The 20,731-nt window shown below is 46.1% G+C and overlaps 1 protein-coding gene across 1 annotated transcript; it reads right to left on the minus strand.

The window, feature by feature from the left end:
* Positions 1–3,469: 3,469 nt before the first annotated feature.
* On the minus strand, positions 3,470–20,074 carry LOC112185042 (G-type lectin S-receptor-like serine/threonine-protein kinase B120). The gene is made up of 6 exons (XM_024323252.1): positions 19,960–20,074; positions 19,758–19,864; positions 19,530–19,676; positions 4,742–4,952; positions 4,463–4,686; positions 3,470–3,901 (listed from the first exon to the last, which is right to left on the minus strand). Exons 1-6 carry the CDS (start codon positions 20,072–20,074, stop codon positions 3,470–3,472), a joined length of 1,236 nt encoding a protein of 411 aa, XP_024179020.1.
* Positions 20,075–20,731: the final 657 nt, after the last annotated feature.

The following is a 20,731-nucleotide window of genomic DNA, read 5'->3' on the forward strand; positions in this document are numbered from 1 at the left end:
TGACAACTTTAACTTCCTCACAAAAGATTAATTATGCGACGCTTTCTGAAAATTGTCGTTTAATCTTTCTGTGACAACTAAATTTTTGTCACCGAAGACGGATTTAGCAACAACTCACAGGAGTTGTCGGTTATAGTTTATGTGGTAACCTTAATTTCCTCACTGAAAATCAATTATGTGACAACTTTAACTTGTTGTCGTTTAATGTTTATGCGACAACTTGAAATTCCTCACTGAAAATTAATTAGGCGACCACTTCTACTAGCGGTCGGTTAATGTTTATGTGACAACTACATTTCTGTTACCGAAGACTGATTTAGCAACAACTCATAGGAGTTGTCAATTATTGTTTATGTCATAACCTTAATTTCCTCGCTAAAAATCAATTGGGTGACAACTTTAACAGGTTGTTGCTTAATGTTTATGTGACAACTTTAATTTTCTTGCAAAAGCCTGATTAGGTAACGACTTTTACAGGTCGTCGCTTGATGATTATGTGACAACTTGAACTTCCACACTGAAACCCAATTAAGCGACGACTTCTACGAGTTGTCGGTTAATGTTTATGTGACAATTTTAATTTTCTCACAAATTGCCAAATAGACGACGATCTCAACGGGTTGTCGCTTAATGTTTATGGGACAACTTGAAATTGCTAGCTAAAAACCAAGTAGTTGACGACTTCTATCAGTTGCCAGTTAATGTTTATGTGACAAATTTAATTTTATTGCAGAAGACTAATTATGTGATGACTTCTACAGGTTGTCACTTAATGTTTGTGTGACAACTTGAACTCCGATCCATCGTTGAAAACCAATTAAACGACGACTCGTACGAGTTGTCGGTTAATGTTTATGTGACAACTTTAATTTTTCTCACAAAAGCCCAATTAGGCGACAACTTATGCCCGTTGTCGCTTAATGATTATGTGACAAATTGACCTTTCTCACAACCTACTGATATATCATGGGGGAAAAATATTTTATCTTCCACCGTTTTTGCAAAATTTCTCCGATATATTAGATATTTGAGATATATTCCGATAAATTGAAGAAATATGTTTTAAATGTGAAAAGCGAAAAAAAAAAGTCAAAAAGTTACTCGATTATTCATAGAGAAAATACAATATGGAATATGGAGTTTATGTGGTGAAATCTCTCAAGGCAGATTTAGGTGAGGCGAAATCCCCTCAAGGTGAATCTAGGTGAGGTGAAACCTCTCAAGGTTGATTATTTGAGAGAGGTGAAATCCCCTCAAGGTGAATTTAGTTGAGGTGAAACCTCTCAAGGTTGATTTGAGAGAGGCGAAATCCCCTCAAGGTGAATCTATGTGAGGAGAAATCTCTTCAATACGAACATGGGTGAAGAGTAATCCCTTCAAGGGAAATCTGAGTGAAGAGAAATCCCCTCTTTGTGAATTTTTTGCTATTTTTTTTATTTTCTTGCCAGGCGAAGCTAAACTTGCTAGTCTAATAAGATACCGTTGGATGTATCCAATTGAGAGGTAATGTATATTATTTTGTTTGAACTTATTTATATTGTGTGCATTTATAAACTAAATAATTATTTTTAATTCATAGGTTGCTGAGAATATATAAAAAAATATGTGCGCAATAAAGAACGATAAGAAGGTTCTATTGCTAAGGCTCATATCTTGTATGAATCATTAACATTTTGTTCAATATATCTTCGAGATGTCGAGACATCCTTTAATCGACCAAAACGAAACCAGTTAGGGAGTAAACCCAACGTGGAGGATTTTGTTTTTGCTCAAAGAGTACATCCAATTGGAAAAGGGGAGTGCACTGAAAACATAGATCAAAGACATATAGAAGAGTTTCTAGTTCATCACCTGGAAATCCAGTGTTCTAAGAGTCACTAGCTTTTTAAATGCCAAGAAATTGCCCAAATCTCTTTCTCTTTCACTTTGTACAAAGCAAAAAACACACAGCCGATCTCTGAAATTGCAAGAGAGAGGGGGGTTGTTATCGGAGATTGTTGGATTTGATGTTGGCCTGAGCGCGGTCGGAATAGAGCTCGGAGTTGTTGAGGTCAACATCGATGAAGGGCTTCACTATTTCCCGGATCGAATAACCCATTAGGTTTTGGTATGGGGTTGTCTAGAAGAGAGAGAGAGAGAGAGAGAGAGAGAGAGAGAGAGAGAGAGAGAGAGAGAGAGAGAGAGAGAGAGAGAGAGAGAGAGAGAGAGAGAGAGAGAGAGCTTTGGTTGGGGTTTGTAGAAGAAGAGATAGGGTTTGACGAGAAACGGTTTGTTGAGGGGGAGAGAGGTCTGGTTTTGCCAAGCAGAGGGAGTGTTGGGGTTGCCAGTGAGTGCGGAGTGTGAGGCAAGTCGAGAGAGGGTTTTGGTTTTGAGTTTGGGTCTGTCGAGAGTGAGGCGCTGTCGAGAGAGGGTTTTGATTTTGGCCTTTTGGGTATGTTTGTTATTTTTTTGTTTACTCAAGTGTTAGGGTTTCAAGCTCGACCCTATCAATTTGGACAAGGAATGACACAACAGATTTGTGTAAAAATGTGGTCTGAATGCAACCATTTAAATTTGAGGGCTTTCTCGTCGAATGTTTAATACCTATTAGGGGGGGATGTGGAGTTTGAGATGAGATTTGGCACCACATACATGGCGGAAAATTTGCAGCTCAATTTTTTAGGGTCATACAACGGTTCTATCCTTAAACGTCTTCTGAACTCATTTGTAATTCCTTATCAGACGACGGATTTTATAAAAACGACATCCAAAAAATAAAAATCAATCAGACGACGGAAAATTATGATGCGTCGTCTAACATGCGTCGTCTGATTCAATTTTTGTAGTAGTGGGGTTTGTCGTCACTCATATATAAAAATGCTAAAAATAATTCTGGCACATTATACGGATACTCTTTTCAACTTGGTCTTAGTATGTTACATGGATCAGGTTATTGAATATTGATTACTAGCTACCTTGGTTTTTAAGACTCAACAGATGATGAAACTTATTCACAGAGGTGTGTGTAGTTTCTCATCTTATTCTGGGTTACTTGTACTGCTTTTGTTGCCATCCTTCCATTCATGCTTAGCTTAATGCAAGGAAACAATATATCCAAGGCCCAGGGGATGACTGAAACTCAGCCACAAAATGCCGGCATTTCCCCAAACCTCAGAACAAGGTTTCCTGAATTCATTCATAAACCAGAGTTGTGGCATTCAATGCTGAAGTAGATACTGATGCATTAGGTGAACAGTCCAAAATGTCAAACACTTGCCATGTCCAGACTATGGTAAGTTTCTGACCTTCAATTTCCTCATCTATTTATTAGTCAACTCAAGCTTCTCATGGAGTAAACACGGTAACTGTTTTAATATTTGTACTATTTGCCCTTGGTAAACAATTTTGTGGTGAATACAATTTTGTTAATGCTCTACCACTATAGCTAGAAACTTGATCACATTTGTGACATAAATGGTGGTGCTTGGCCTTATGCAGACACACCAGAATTGGACCCATAGAAACTCTGAAGCACAATCCGAGCATTTAATTGATCAAAGGCCAAGGTATATACTGTCGGAAGATTTATCACCGACTGACATTGAACCTCTATCGACCTTCTAGCTAGGATACTAACGGTCAATTGATTAGCGGAAAAAATTCTAGATGTTTGAGAAGAAGAACTAGCAACACTGGAATTCTTGTGTGTTGAAAATGCAGGTTCTTTGGAGGGTGGAAGTGTTGTACTTTCGTCGGCTTGCAACATATGAACTACAGAAAACATTGTTGGTGGATCAGCTGGGGCTTCTTGAACACACAGAAACCCATGGATACTCCTTAAAGCTTCAAGAGGTCGACATGTTTCCCTTACTGATTCATCAATTACCTCCATTCCTCTACCCTTTTTCCACAGTTTCCAGGCCTAATATTCAACATATAAACCAATTAATCTTGCCACTATCCAGTATTCACTTATATGAATATCCTTTATAAATTCAAATTGAAACTGACGTGAAAGTAGTGCCACTGAACTTTTTATACATAAAGATTACTGAGATTTGTTAATAGTAATTTTTCTTGTATACCCTTCTAGCCAACTAATGGTGCTTATAGTCCATTGCAAGAAAATTGCAGAGCCTTTCTTTCAAAGCAGAAAATGAATGAACAAGAGTTTCTATTATCAGTCTAAAGAAGACAAGTAGAGTCTCTAAAACTTACCCATCCAGCAAGAGTTAGTGAATTTTCATAACGATAGAGAGCAGCATTCTTCTTTCCACTTATAATCTCTAACAGTAGTACTCCAAAACTAAATACATCCGATTTCTCAGAGAAATGGCCATAGCATGCATATTCAGGTGACATGTAACCACTACATGAATTAATATGATAGAGAAGTAAAAAAATTATAGTGACTCCCTAAGATTTAATACATGAATGAACTCATGTGACAATAATTAATGTATGCTTACCATGTCCCAACAACCCTATTGCTATTTGCTTCACTTTGAATTATATCGAATATCCTTGCCATTCCAAAGTCCGAGATTTTAGGATTCATTGCTTCATCCAACAAAATATTAATTGCTTTTAGGTCCCTATGAATGATTTTCAATCTCGAGTACTTGTGGATATAAAGTAGTCCTTGACCAATGCCTTCTATAATTCTAAAGCGTCTATCCCAATCCAATTTTGTTCTTTCATATGGATCTGATGAACAAACCATGAAGAATGACCAACACTGAAAGTTGACAAGCATACATACCAAACAAAAATTTGTCCAAACTTCTATTAGGCATGTACTCATAGATCAACAACCTTTCCTCCTCTTCAATACAACAGCCTAAAAGCCTAACAAGATTGGTATGTTGCAGCTTGGCTATCAGCTTCAACTCATTCATGAACTCTAGATGCCCTTGACCAGACTTCTTTGACAGCATTTTTATGGTCACTTTTCGATTTCCAGGCAAAATACCCTGTAGTGGAACAAAGAGCAACGCAACTATCTCCTTACCAATATAACTTGGAAATTATAAAGAAATACATAAAAACATCATATTTATAAGAAAAACGTAGTTTCATGTAGACATCAGTACAGTGGAATTGTTACCTTATGTTTGGCTCCAAAACCAGCTGGTGTGCAAACAGTCTCTTTTGAGCGTGTGATTGCGCAGGCGTGCCAGCACCGCGGGGTGCAGTCGTTGGGGCAGTCCCTTGACCTAACTTCTTCTTCAAGCGCTGTGGACGAGGAGAGCACCAACCTCGTCACAAGGTTCTTCTCTTGCCTTTTGGGAAATGACTTTTGCCTTACGGGTAAGGACTTTGATTGTGATCTCTTCGGTCACCAAAATCGATACTCAACGTTGTAGGTTGAGCAGAGCAATCACTGGGAAGTTCTGAGAAAGCACGGGGTTTGCTAAAGCGTATCTTTAGCTTCGCTGGGTTGCAAGAGCGTTACCCTTGCTTCGCTGGGTGTATCGGTGGCAGTAGTACTGGAAGTCGGCTCGCGAGGAGACTGGGACTGGAAGTGCGGTCGCCGGGTTGATCTGGTGAGGCTGACAGTCGGCTCGCGAAGAGACTAGGACTGACAGGCGGTCACCGGGTTTCAATGAGGTTGAAGGTTTTCTCAGGGAGGCTTTGTAATCGCTGGGATTGATTGATCAGAGAGAGGTCCTTGATTTCGCCGCTTAACCCTGTACTTATACCCTAGGGTTTCGACTGCTCCTTGCCTTGGAAGGATTCTTAATTGTAGTTTCCTATTTCACCTCTACCACTCAAACTCAAGAAGGTTTCGTCTCCTTATGAGTCACGGAATGGGCGAAGCTATAACCCATACCCGAGTAGCTTTATTTTTGGGCCGCAGGTATCGGCCCACTGGCTTGACCCCACCAAAGGATCTTGCCAAAAATGCTTTTGGGCTCAAACATTGCCCCCCAAGCCCCGAAATCAGGCCCGCGAAGATGTAACTGATTGAAGGGGACTAGAAAGACGTGCCGGTCGCTTGAAACAATGCCATTAATGAAGGCCGCATCCTTTTGTTTGTGAAACGCCTTCTATCGCATCGTTTCCCTCACAAAATCCTCTATTTAAACCACAGCCGCAAACCTGTCACATCAGAAACCCTTTCAGTCTCTTAAACCCAGAAAAACCCATTTCTGCCAGCATCTCCTCTGCAAGCACCCAGAAATGGCTCCCCCAAAGAAAATCATCATCGACCAAGAGGAAGAGTTAAACGAAAAGGCTGCCCAAACTTGGGGCACCAACATCGGTGTTCGCATTCGTCTTCAAACCTCTATTCATAGACCCCTGCTCCTTCGCTTTTCCGACCATCAAACCGGACTGGGCCCAGCGCCGCAAGGCGTTATCCCAGACGACGCTATCGCTCTATACGACCTACCTGTTCGCCGACCCATTCCAGTCCTCCGAAGGACTCCTGGAGATTTTAGTGGCTGGGGTGCCCAAAACCATCGAGCCAAAATAGGGAATTGGCCATTCTCCATTAGTGTACCAGAGACCTCCTGGTATCGCGAGACGCGGGCACGGGATCTGGCTCGCTGGAACGCAGCAGGTATCACCCATACTATCGACCTGTGTTTTCATCTTCCTCGTGGTGGCAACCGCTCGCCGATCGCTGCTTTCCTTTGTTTTTGGAATACCTCCAACACATTTGACTTCAGATTTGGTCAAATGAGCATCACTCTGTTGGATATCCTCGCCATTACTGGCCTGCCCATCGATGGCGAACCTTATGTGCATGGTCAATTTGATTCAGTCAACTTCACCTCGACCATGGCCCAGCACGGTCGTAGCGCCCACAGTGGCTCCTACCCGCGATGGTTGGTGTATTACGGCCGGGAACACAATGCAACCGGCGAAATTGCTTTTCTTGAGTATTGGCTTTGTAAGTTCATATTCTGCACCTCTTCCTGTAAGCCCACGGGGACTTGGACCTCCTTAGCGACGACCCTCTACAACGGCCGCAATGTCGGGCTTGGACAACCGGTACTAGGAGCCCTCTACCACATGTTATACCAAGCGACGATGCACCCATTCGAGACCAACATGTCCGGCCCCTTCTGGATTTTGGACTTCTGGATCCAGACTTACTTTCCATTCTTCCGCCGCGATGACATCCCGCTACTTCCACCGGCCGATCAACTCTTAGGACGATGGTTTAGCAGCGAGGCAAAGTACTCATCCCCCCTTATTCTGAGTGTTTTTCTTATCTGTACCTACTGGATGAGATGCTATACTGCGACATAATTCTGGGCAGAAGATTCCCCTCTTTGCTTGAATATGGTTTTCTTCTTGGAGATCCTCGCTACACCAACCGCACTCGCCTAGTTTTTCGCCGCAAGATCTCCTCCTCAGACATCAGGATCGCCGCCGACGAACTCAGCTACGAGCTTTATGCTCCCAATCACTTTGCCCACCAGTTCGGTCTTGTCCAATTGGTACCATTCCCTCTATACGATGCCTGGAACTACAACACCTCTTGGCGCAGATTTGGGCTCCCCTTCCGGACCCCCGCCGGCACAGAGCATGCTCGCGCTAGTTGATCTTCCTGATTGGGCTCAGACCATCGACTCTGTGGACGGAACCGAAGAAGGATACGAGATTTGGTGGGTAGAAGTCTCCGTCAATTGCTGGACTCAACCAGACGACGAACTCTTTGCAACCCTCTTCGGAGAGCTGAGGAACCCCTATCCTGCCGATATTGAGATGCTCGCTCGCTTCTCCGAAGATGCTGCAAGACCCCAACCTCTTCAGGTGGTACGACCGGTGCGAGCCCCTCGCCCATCGTGATTCGCAAACCCCCTCCGGAGGTAAGTATCGTAACTCTACCCTCTGCAAGTTTCTTCATTGCTCTCCCTTTACTCATACTTCTCTGTATTAGGGGAGTGCGCCGCGCTCCGGCCGCCGCACAACCAGCGCTTCCCAGGCCTCTGGCCAATCTGGAAAACAGAAAGCCGTGCTCGCTGAGCCCGAAGCTAAAGATTCCTATTCTGATGACGACAATCCGCAAACTGTAAGAATCCTCTATTTCTAGGATCATATTTCCGCGAGATAGGTCTTAACAACTCTATTTTGACAGGTCACAGCTGCTCTGGCTCGCAAGCGCAGCCGCTCGGATCCTTGCACTGACCCATGGGCAGAAGATGAACCACCTGCTGATCGATTGGTAAGAGAAAGGGAGTTCACCCATGAAATTATCTACGCTCTCGCCCACACTTCATTAACCTTTTTCACTCGCAGGTTCGTCGCCGGTCCTTTGGACATGCTGGGGAAGGCTCTTCAGCTGCTAGTCAAGGAACATCTGCTTCACAAGCGCAAGCGCCCACGGGCCCCGAAAACCTTCCACCTCCTGCCAGCACCACCGGCGATGTACATTCGGCCTCGATTCCTGTGCAGATCATAGAGGATAGTTCGCCTGAGCTGGAAGAAAGTACAGCCCTTCCGGATGCACCACCTGAGGAGCCAATCGCTGTACAACCCTTAGCTCAGGTATCGCTTGATCCTAATCCCGGCGAGGTAGTTCAAGAGCCTGCACCGATAGCAATTCCAGGCGAGCTTCCAGTCGCACAGGTACCCCCGTTCCAAAATCAATGCCTCAGTTCTTGATTATCTCTGTGTATCTGATAATCCTTCCTCAATTGCAGAGTAATGTTCCTACTGAGGAAATCGCTGTCGCTGATCCCACTGAGCCCGTTGGTGAAGGCATGATGGCCCAAGAGCCTGCCCCCATGTTCTTGAAGTAGGAGCTGGGACAAATGTGGAACCGGAACCAGACGCGGCCCCCCTCGTCGAGCCTCAAGAAGCCCCTGCCGCGGCCACTGTTGATACTAACGCTATCGCTAATGTTCCCCCTCCCGAGCCTCCTAACAGGCTAGAAAGGCTGGTTCGCATACTCGAAGTGGCTCATCCAGGAGTTATAGATGAAGCGAGGGACGGGCTGCAGCGACTTCTGGGTCCTGACATTTTATTGCCGGGCGCGCCTGCCAGAGCTCAAGAATATTTGATGGTGCTTCGCCGCGAAAGAACTATCACCGAGGCTGAGTTTATCGAGATATATGAGCTATTACAAACCCTCCCTGCGCGGATTAACGAAAGAACGACCGCGACTGCAGAAGCTAGGCAGGTTCAAGCTCACTATCGTGGCCTTGCACAACAGGCAAAAGCGTCCCGCGATTCTTTAGGCGATAGATCTATTCTCGTCAGGGACCTGCAGATCTCGCAGAACCACCTTCGGACCCACATTCAAGAGCTTCAGGCCCAATTGATCGAAGTAAAGGCCCAGTTAGTGGTGGTGACGGCCCAACTTGAGCAAGAGGAACCTCAGCTAGAGCAACCCCTAGCAGCCTTCGAGGCGATGTCCCAGAACTTAGCTCAAGCACGTGAAGCAGTCTGACAAGCGGAGCGAGCTGCTGCCGACGCTAGTTTTCGTCTGGATGAACATTTACTTCGCTTGACCCAAGCGGGTCGAAAACTTTAGGCCTCTTACTTCAGGCCCATTTTGCTTTGTATGAGCGTCATTAAAATTAATATTTAATATTCAGCCCACTTTGCTTGGCCCAAATATCATTTAAACTCCAGTAATTAATGACAAGCAAAACCGTTGAAAAGATAACCCCAATTTGGGCGGTTATCTCCTTGGAGACTGCCCTGCTTCCCACGCGCTTTCAATATCTTCCATTTCCGAGATTGTAGCATTTAACTACATTGATTCTCTTATTGATGGCGTTGAAAGTACTTCAACGGCTTATCGCGCAGCATAGGATTGGCACTATAAATACCGGTACTCAGAGAACATAAGTAACCAAACCATCATGTCTTCTCCAAAGATAACCTCGCAAGACCTGCTGCTATTTCTTCAGTTTCTAAAATCTTCCTTTCATGATCTCACCCTTAGCCATAAATTCATAGGCTTCATGGCTTAATCTCACGACCTGGGTAGGCCTCATGGCCTAATCTCAGGTCCGGCGGCATGTCTTTGGTTTCTGAAAATCTGGATGAACTTGCCAGTCTCAGTTAAACCAAAAAACATGCCGCGCTCCTAACGCGGCAGAACCAGATTCTGAGGAGTCTGTCTCTTCAGACTGCCCGCGAGGAGCATGGGGAAGAAGGGCGGAAGGCCACTTTGAGGTCGACTGTTCTTCTTCCGCGGTCTACCTTCGGGGCCCGGTTACGAGGCTTCTGTTTTTCCCCAGGAGGTAGATGTGGTTGTGAGTCGCGCTCGCTCTGGACCCCAACTCCTGCCCTGAGGAAAGGCCCAAGGAAGGGGTATGAAGGATTATTTCTTTCCCTCTCCCTCCGGTACCGATGACAGCAGTGGTGACTTAGATCGGAGGAGGATCTGAGTGAAGAGAGGAAGAATGCCAGTGGTAGCGCCCAGATCCTTCTCCCGGCAACCAGATCCAGTCACTTTCAAGCTTTATGTTCCTTTCAGAGCCACCTTTGGCCTTGTTTTTGTATGTGTAATTGTATTGATCTGTTTTGTTGTATGCTCCTGGCCGCAAAGCCACTTTATGAATGAAACTCTTGCTTTGAGCAGAAATCTGCAAAAACTTGTTAGTCTAAAAACAAAGCCTCTTGTATAGGCTCTTACACTTATTCTTAACACACTTAACACACTTTGCCAAAATGTGAAAATTTGAAAAGTTGAAAAAGTAACTTGGATAATGAATACAATAATGAAGCCTCATGTATAGGCTATTACATATATCTGGCCTCAAATAAGGCTTAAATAGATATTGAGTTGCCCCCAATATTCATCGGGGAAGCAGAGACATGAAGCATAGGCCACAAAGAAAAAGCCGGACGATTATAGAGAAATGATGCGAGCCGATGAAGATTAAGTTTGCCCCCCAGCCTGGGCAAGAAACTGATCAAGGGGATCTTCAAACTCCCAAACACTAGGGTAATATTTCTTCAAGAAGCGGCCGTTAATGGGGTTGCGATGGATGTCGCCATCGACGTCTCTGAGGTGGAAAGCCCCGCGCTCCAAGATCGGGTGGACAACAAAGGGTCCTTCCCATTGCGGCGTCCATTTACCGCGACCGGTTAATTTTTCACAAAGGGGTAAAATAGCCTTCTTGACGAGGTCGCCTTCTTTGTAACTACGACCACGCGTCCTCTTATCATAGGCGCGGGCGATACGCTGTTTTTCCATCACCAAATTGTCTAAAGCCGCCAAGCACTGCTCGCTTAAATCTTCGTGTTCCTGCCACATTGCCTGAACATAATCTTCACCGATCAAATGATGCTGCTCTTGCACGCGTAGGGAATGAACGTTAATTTCTAACGGTAAGACAGCGTCATGACCAAACATGAGTGCGTACGGTGTTGTTGCGGTGGGATTCCGTTTAGAAGTGCGATAGGCTCAAAGTGTCTCATACAAAGTATCGTGCCATTGTCGAGGATTCTCTACCAGCATCTTCTTCAGTAAGGTAATGATTGTCTTGTTGCTAGCCTCCGCTTGACCATTAGATTGAGCGTAATACGGAGTGCTGTGGATGAATTGGATGCCAAAATCATTGACAAGCTCCTCGACCGGGCCTCCCATGAACGCTGCCACCCTGTCCGAAACCAGTACCTCGGGGATACCAAACCTGCAGAGAATGTTACGGAAAATGAACTGGCGAATGGTGGCATCGGAGGCCTCTTTCAAAGGCTCTGCTTCGATCCATTTGGTGAAGTAGTTAGTGGCGACGATGATAAACTTGTGCTGAAGAGAGGAATGGGGATGGATCATCCCAATCAAGTCCAGTGCCCAGCCTCGCGCAGGCAAGGCTTAATAATAGGCTGCATAGGAATGGTAGGAACATGCTGGACTGGACCGTGCGCTTGACAATCTTCACAGCCTTTGGCAAATGCGATACAATCCTTTAAAATGCTGGGCCAATAATAGCCATGTCGTCGCAGAAGCCAACGCATCTTAGGTCCCGCTTGATGGGACCCCGCATATCCCCCTGTGTACTTCGCGCATTAATCGTTTAGCTTCGCGGCCATAGACACACCGAAAGTCTATACCATCCTCCCCACATCGCCGCAACTCATCACCTCTAAGGAAGTAATTTAGCTCGAGAAAACGAATCTTTCTGTCAGCTCTTGGGTCTGGTTGTTTGAGGTACTCAATCAGCGGGATTCGCCAATCCACATCGATAGGTTCTAGCACCGCAACCACGGGATCATCTGGTGGATCAGGTCGTGCAAGCCATGAAGGTAATGTGCGACGCTCAACTTTCAAAATGCGCTCGCGCACTCCATACTTCAATGTGATGCCTGTGGCCAGCTGAGCAAGTTCATTAGCTGCAAAGTTGCACTCGCGAGGTATATGCTCCAGATCGACGTAGTCAAATTGGTCCAGAAGCTCGATGGTGCGATTCAGATATGGTATGAGCAACCAGTTCGCACATCGATACTTTTCCTGGAGCTGGTTTATAACGAGTTGAGAATCGCCGCGAATCTGAACGTCCTTTACGTCCATTTCTAATAAGACCTCGAGTCCAATAATAAGAGCTTCATATTCGGCCTGATTATTAGTGCATTGGAACTCTAGTTGGAAAGAATAAGAGAAACGGTCACCGGTTGGGTTTTCCAAAACAATCCCTGCACCAGCCAGTGTGTCAGTTCTTGAGCCATCAAAGAACAATACCCAAGGCTGCAATGAGACTGTGGCTTGGTACCAAACTGCGTACTCAGGGATGCACGCCAAATTTGGTCGAGTCGTAGTGGTGGACGCTATCTCTAACTCCTTCAGTGCGGGTATCTCTAACGTAGGATGATGTGCAAGAAAATCTGCGATGGCCTGCCCCTTGACAGCTTTCTGAGGTACATATTGGAGCGAAAACTCTGAGAGAGCCAATAACCATTTGCCAATGCGACCTCTCAAGATAGGCCATGACAACATGTATTTGACCAAATCGGTTTGAGCGATGATGCAGGTGGTAAAGGATAACATGTAGTGCCGCAACTTGCACGCTGAAAAATACAGAGTTAGGCACAGCTTCTCCATAGGGGTGTACCTCGTCTCGCAATCTGTCAATGTTCAGCTGAGGTAAAATATAGCATGCTCGATACCTCCCTCATCATCCTGAGTGAGCAAGCTGCCAATGGAGGCCTCAGCTGCTGAAATGTATAGCTTTAATGGGATCCCGGCTCTGGGTGGAACCAGGACTGGCGGGCTTGCCAAGTAGGCCTTGATACTGTCGAAAGCCTCTTGATGTTTAGGCTCCCACACAAACTCATTCTGCCCTTGTAACCTCAGCAACGGCGAGAAAGGTTGGATTTTACCTGCAGAGTTAGAGATGAAACGTCTTAGGAAATTGATCTTACCCAACAAACGCTGTAAGTCCTTCTTCGTTCGCGGGGGAGATGCGTTAATGACTGCGCTCGCCTTGTCTTCGGGAACCTCAATTCCTCGCTGATGAACTATGAACCCCAGGAAGTCTCCTGCCTGGACCCCAAACACGCATTTGGCCGGGTTCATCTTGAGTCTATGGAGTCTCATGCGCTCAAATACTTTCTTGAGATCCGCGATGTGGTCCCCCTTCTTCTGAGACTTGACCACCACGTCATCGATGTACACCTCTAAAACCTTTCCCAGTATGTCGTGGAAGATCAAGTTCATGGCTCTCTGATACGTCGCACCAGCATTCTTTAGGCCGAATCCAGGGCAGCGGAAAACGGTCTTGTGTCTGTCTTCTTCAGCGACCGGAATCTGGTGATATCCTGCAGTGCCATCCATGAAGGATAACAACTCATGTCCTGCCACAACATCTACCAACATATCCGCGACCGGCATGGGGTAAACATCCTTAGGTGTAGCAAGATTTAAGTCTCTATAATCTACGCAGACTCTCATCTTGCTGTTCTTCTTCCGAACAGGCACTATATTAGATAACCACTGATTATACTTGGCGACCCTGATAATGCCCGACTTGTGCATTTTCTCTACCTCCTCCTTTACGAGAATCTGGGTCTCCGAATTCATTCGTCGAGGTTCTTGCTTGATGGGCCTCTTGTCAGGAAGAGTTGGTAGTTGATGACAAACCAAATCTGATGACAGGCCGGGCATGTCTTCATACTTCTCCGCAAAGCAATCCTTAAATTCCAATAGCAATTCAGTGAGCCTCTGTTTTTCGCTAGGCTCTAAGTAAGCACTGATAGACACCTCCATAGGCTCGCTCGCTGTTCCCAGATTAACCTTCTCAGTAGGGTCTCTAACTTTAGGAGGTGTATCGTCCAGCGCTGCCGGGGCAAGTTGAATGCTGACTTCATCTTCTCCCTCTGGGTTAGAAAGTTCTTCATTAACGACCTCCAAGGTAGCGATGCGATCATAAGCCTCTTTTTCCACCATGTATGACGATAGCTGCTCGTGTATCGAGTGGAAGGCCTCTATCCCCTCCGCCGAGACGTCGTAATCCATTAATCGGTTAAAGGTTTGGGCACAGCGTGGCCAGGCCTTTCCAAGCCTTCTTTTGCGAGCGTAAGCCCCCACTGTGCCAGTTCAGAGGCCGTCACCCCTGTGGGGCGGCCCTTATCATCAATGCCACTAACCTGTAATGGAGTGATAGGCTCCAAATAGTATCCGGCATCTACATAGTTTGCGGAGACCGGGAATGGATGAGGATCCGCCTTGATCACCTCCGCCGTATCTGTTTCCCTATTCCACATAACCAGCTCTTGATGAAGTGTTGAGGGTACGCAGTAACTCCTGTGGATCCAGTCTCTGCCCAAAATGGCACTGTAGGCCGCATAACAATCCGTCACGAAGAAAGCATAAACCCCCTCTGCTGGTCCTACCTTAATACGTAAGAACAATAATCCTAAGGTTTTTGTTACAGTACCCGCGAAATTTTTGAGTGCGAGAGATGTGGACTGGATTTTCTCTCGCTTGATCCCAAGAAAGTGCATGGTCCTGGTAATGACGACATTAACGGCAGCTCCAGTGTCAATCATGATTTTACTAACTTTGATACCGCAGACGTCTGCCGTGATGTATAGCGGTCGCATGTGCTGGACCATAGCTGGCGTTGGCTTGGAGAAGTTCATGAGTGACCCCTTGTTCGGAGTCGCTTCCGGTTCCTGTGAGACCCTATCTTCTACAGGTGTAACGGCTGCTAATGTGACCTGGAATGGCTATACACTCTCTTCTTCTGCCCCCACACAGTCGTGAGCAGCGACTGGTAATGCATATCTCGCGGGGAGCACATAGACCATAGTGCAAGAAACGTCAGTTGTCTCTGTCTCTTCCATGTCATCTTCCAAGTCGAGCTTGGGCTCCTCGACCGGGATATCGGTTTGGAATTGCTTAGCCAAACAATCTACCAACGATCCTTCCGTGAGGCCCTTTATCTCGCAATGTTCAAGCTCTTACGCCACAGCAGCCGGCTTAGGGTTTTCCGGGTTCAGGCTCTCCTCTGAGGCAGAGATGACTATACTTTGGACTTTCTTGGGCCACCACTGTAGAGTGTCGCTAGCCCTGTCCTTGCCCCCCAGCCTGTCAAAGACCGAAGCTTTGACCACTGGCGACTCACGGAAAAGCCTGCGCCTGACATGTGGCCGCCGAGTTGGCGAGTTCCCCACTAGTGCAAGAAGAGGTGAGTGCTCCTCAGTAATCCTGCAAAACACACTGGGCTTTGATTCTCCTGTTGGCGAATCGGTTTGTTTGTTAAAACCACGGGGAGGTCGCAACGGTTTAGCAGCCAGCACCTCCATCTCTTTCTGGTATTGCTCGGGCGACTTGACTAGTTGTGAAGGCTTGATCAGGCCCTGATCTAAAGCCTTTAGAGCACGCTTGGCTTCACCTAACCTGTGTTGTAGCTTCCTTTTTCTAGACGAGCTAATCTCCACCGCCTTCCCCTTGTCCCTGGTGTACCATTTACCTCCTTGATAGGATTAGCTGAAGCAGGTGGTATGTAGGGCTTGGTCAGAATATTTTTGCAGTCGCTCCTGGTGTTCTCTTATTTCGGACCGCCTGCGACTGCTTTTAGCTTCATGAATAAGTTGGAGTCTCTGGGGGATGGTGGTGATTCCGTCTTCTCCCTTTCTCTTGGACTGGAAGGCTGATAGTTCCGCGACGACGAAGCCCACTTGATTGGTGGTAGGGAGCCAAAGTGAAATGTCTGCTCGACCTCTTCATGCGACACTTGGATACCGCATTCTTCTTTACATCGCGAGCACAAGATCACGGATGAGGCCTGATTGGTTGATTCAATTTTACCTTTGGCGAGTGTCTCATCCGCGATGGACTTCTCACTTTGCTCGTTCGAACCCAAATCTAGAGTTGGTTTCCGTCGCTGCTGTTTGTTCCAATCTACATTGACCATATTGATTCCAGTGTCTTGAAATGGATCTACATCAACTAGTGCCGCCGCTGTGACTGGAGCCTCTACCTGCAAACTACCATTATTAAGCCATACCTGAATCTGGTCTTTGAGCTTTACACAGTCCGCGGTATTGTGATTCCACAGATTATGGAACTTGCAATATTTCTTCCCCTTCAACTGCTCTGGCCGCAGAAAATGTCCGAAATCAGTCTTCACCATCTTCGCAGCGATCATCCCGTCAAGGATCTCGTGAGCCTTATTGGCATCATAAATATATGTCGCAAACTCCGGTTTGGTAAAGGCCATCGATTTGAGCTTAACGGGCTCTTTGGAAATTTTCAGTTGTTTCAAGGACGGATTCTTTTTCCCGGTTAACTCGTAGGCCGCTATATCATTATCCTCGCCTTGTTCATCATCCTGGACCGCTTCTTCAGCGTTATGATGGTAATAAGGGTCGTAGGTGGCCGGTTGGTAGCTCAGGGCTGCTACAGTATGATGTTTACCCGGCACGTACGTTCCTCTGGAGGCATTCTTCCTCGCATCTGTTTCTCTGAGGAGATGCTCGAAACTGCCCACCTCTGTGATGAGTTCTCCCATCAACTGAATCATGCCGCCATGCTGCTTCTTTCGTTGTCGGGGCTCCAAACCCTTGACCGCCAACTTGATTAACTCCTTCTCGGGCAGGATGACATTCAGCTTGGCTTTCTGGATTTGAAAGCGCTGAAGATAGGCGACTGCTGATTCTGTAGGCTGCTGGGCCATCTGAGTGAGAGAGGCTAGATCTACTTCTGGCTCAATAGTCCCAAATGTCTCACGGAAGAGTAGTTCCATTGCCGGCCAATCTGCAACTGTTCCTGGCCTAAGCTTAGAAAACCATCTGAAGGCGGCGCCCGACAGAGAAGTGCCAAAGATCCTGTATTTGAGGACATCATCATTCTGGTATTGGCCACACTGTACCCTAAACCTGGCCAGATGTGTTGCCGCATCTTCAGTGTCCTCCCCTCAAAAAGTAGAAAAAATGATATTTTTATAGCCCCGGGGGAAAGGTGCGAGCATGATGTGTGGCGGGAAAGGTCCTTCATAAACCCCATCTGGCTGGACTCTAGGGTTGGCCAATCTGATCATCTCCTCTACTTCATCACGTCTTACATAATCTGGGCCCGGAGGAGGAGGAGGTGTCGCCGCAGTCAGGTGGTAGCTTGCACAGGCACTGCCTGGTTCACCATTGCCGACCCTTCCCCGACATGCACAATGCGGGTAGTAGCCTGTTGCTGGAGAGTTACGGCTGGCGTAATCTCTTCCTTTGACAGAGCTGTTATCTTGATCGGGGTGCCGGTCTGGTCGAGCCCATAATAACTTCCCGGCAGTTCTTGATACACCATCTCTACCCCGTCACTGTCGTACTGAACGAACGTAACGGGTTCGGACGAAGTCCCCGCGCCCTTTGAGGCTTGGTGCCTCTGTCTGGTGGTGTGTCCGCTTGATGAAGCAGTCTTTTCCTTGCTGCCACTAATAACCAGGGCTTGTTCTTTATTCTTCGACGGTGTAGCAGCAACAGTAGCTAAGGAAGAAACAGCATTGTTGTTAGTCTTCTCGCGCTGATTTGGCGACACGTACTTGCCTGCACCGGATGGTTAGCCAAGAGAGCCAAGGATAGCATTAGGATCCCCTAAAGCTTTGTTCAGTACGTCTCTTGCTTGATTCAATTCTGCTCTCTGCATAGCCACCTTGGTGGCTAGGTTAGCCCCATCCTTGCGAAGACCTGCCATATCCGACGAGGTCTGCTTGGTGTGACTCGCTATAGCCTCCAAAATTGCCTTTTGATGCTGATCCTGCTCGCTAGCGATACCTGCTGGGTGTGCCTTCACAGCACTTTCTGATTGTGCGATCTGCTGTAGGGTATTCTCTGTATGTCGAGTCATACGCTGATCCAGTTCACGTAAGAGCTTGTCTGCCTTTGCGGTTTCCCTGCCAAAATCAGCGTCCATCTTCTTGCGATGGTTCTCGATATTTTCCATGATAATCGCGTACCTTTCCTCGAAGGTCGCTCCTTCTGGAATAGGCTTCTCGACGAAAGCCTCTCCTTCTCCACCTCCCGCTGCAGTGTTGACATTGGTGGGGATAACAGGCTCGCTGGCCTGGTTAATATTGACACTCTGACCCTCAGTAGCGGTCGAACGATTCTCATCTTGTCCAGTTGACATACCGAGTGATTGGGGCTGATAAGAGAATCGTTGCGTCACTTGTTCTTTAGAAAGACCAAGACAGTCCGCACGAGAATGCGGCCTGTAACTGGAGGTCTTATGTTTTGAGCAGTTAGCGTAGCCTTTTTTATAAGGGTTATCGCTAGACTTCCCAATGGTTACGTCCACAAAGAAACAGTATTGGGTCCCACTGGGCGTGCCAAAATGTTTGGCTCCAAAATCAGCTGGTGTGTAAACAGTCTCTTTTGAGCGTGTGATTGCGCAGGCATGCCAGCACCGCGAGGTGCAGTCGTTGGGGCAGTCCCTTGACCTGACTTCTTCTTCAAGCGCTGTGGACGAGGAGAGCACCAACCTCGTCACAGGGTTCTTCTCTTGCCTTTTGGGAAAGGACTTTTGCCTTACGGGTAAGGACTTTGATTGTGATCTCTTCGGTCACCAAAATCGATACTCAACGTTGTAGGTTGAGCAGAACAATCACTGGGAAGTTCTGAGAAAGCACGAGGTTTGCTAAAGCATATCTTTAGCTTCACTGGGTTGCAAGAGCGTTACCCTTGCTTCGCTGGGTGTATCGGTGGCAGTAGTACTGGCAGTATGCTCGCGAGGAGATTGGGACTGGAAGTACGGTCGCCGGGTTGATCTGGTGAGGCTGACAGTTGGCTCGCGAAGAGACTAGGACTGACCGGCAGTCACCGGGTTTCAACGAGGTTGAAGGTTTGCTCAGGGAGGCTTTGTAATCGCTGGGATTGATTGATCAGAGAGAGGTCCTTGATTTCGCCGCTTAACCCTGTACTTATACCCTAGGGTTTCGACTGCTCCTTGCCTTGGAAGGATTCTTAATTGTAGTTTCCTATTTCACCTCTACCACTCAAACTCAAGAAGGTTTCGTCTCCTTATGAGTCACGGAATGGGCGAAGCTATAACCCATACCCGAGTAGCTTTATTTTTGGGCCGCAGGTATCGGCCCACTGGCTTGACCCCATTAAAGGATCTTGCCAAAAATGCTTTTGGGCTCAAACACCTTATAAACAGGGCCAAATCCTCTCTCATCCAGTTTATTTGCTGCAGAGAAGTCTTCAGTAGCAGCTAATATACTCTTCAAGTCAAACACTGGTAGTTCTGTGTCATTCTTTCCACCAATGTTACTTATGATCTCACCCTGTTTCCTCTGACACTTCCTGTTTCATTATTGTTGTTAGAGCATTGTGCCTGCACTAGTGTCAGAGAGAGATAAGAGTGGTAGTAGTACCTTCTCTTCCTTGTAGTTTTCTTCCGATCCACAAGAAATAGCTACAATTATTGTAAGAAATCCTGTTATTCCTGAGACTAATGCAATCACTAGGGACCGCTTAAAACCTGCAAAGAACGAGAGAAAAAAACATCCAGTCGACCATTACAAATGAAATAGACAACCACACTCAACACACAAGCAATAATCATTCTCCTCTTACTTACTAGGATTCTTTGATTCAGCTGCCGGTACTCTGATGTATAAGGTTCTTCCATTGTCATCTGCCAAGAGATCTCCTGTCCAGATGTAACATCCAGTATTATATCCATAACCATAATGATGCGGGAAGCGTGAACACGATAGTAAGGGGCTCCGTCAAGCGTTGAAAGTCATATGAGATGAGCTAGGATCCACTAGCAATTACGGGCACAGCCGTAAGAAACAGAGAGAAACTTCTCTAATATTTGGGTTTTTATTGATAACTTGAATGAAAATTACAATCAAAGAGGTGTCTTATATAGTGCACATAGAATAAACCTAATACAACTAGAAAACAAAAAGAACAATTTATTATAGACTAAAACTAGGAAACCTAATTAAATAAAAAATCAGAAATAAAATCCTAGATATTAAAGAATATTACACAAACATATATTTGGAATCCCAACCAAGATTTCGATCGAGAATCCTGATATATCCAAAAGAGTAATTTATGATTAATTCCATCATTAAGAAGCCTATTTGAATACCAATTTTCAATATTCAAATCATTTTTCGTAATGTGCAGATGCTTCTTTCTTTTCGAGATTCTTTGTTGAAGTTGGCTAAAATCTTGTCCTACATCAGTCTCTTCCACCTGAAAAGAACTCGACCTCGAGTTCCTCTTGTATGCAGCTCGATCGTTAGAAGGAAAAACACATGATAAACTATCAACTTCAATATTTTCAAAATTAAAAGGTATCACCATGAATCGAATACCGTAGACAAGTTTA

Source organism: Rosa chinensis, chromosome 2, assembly GCF_002994745.2.
Source record: "Rosa chinensis cultivar Old Blush chromosome 2, RchiOBHm-V2, whole genome shotgun sequence".
Classification (NCBI taxonomy): Eukaryota; Viridiplantae; Streptophyta; class Magnoliopsida; order Rosales; family Rosaceae; genus Rosa; species Rosa chinensis.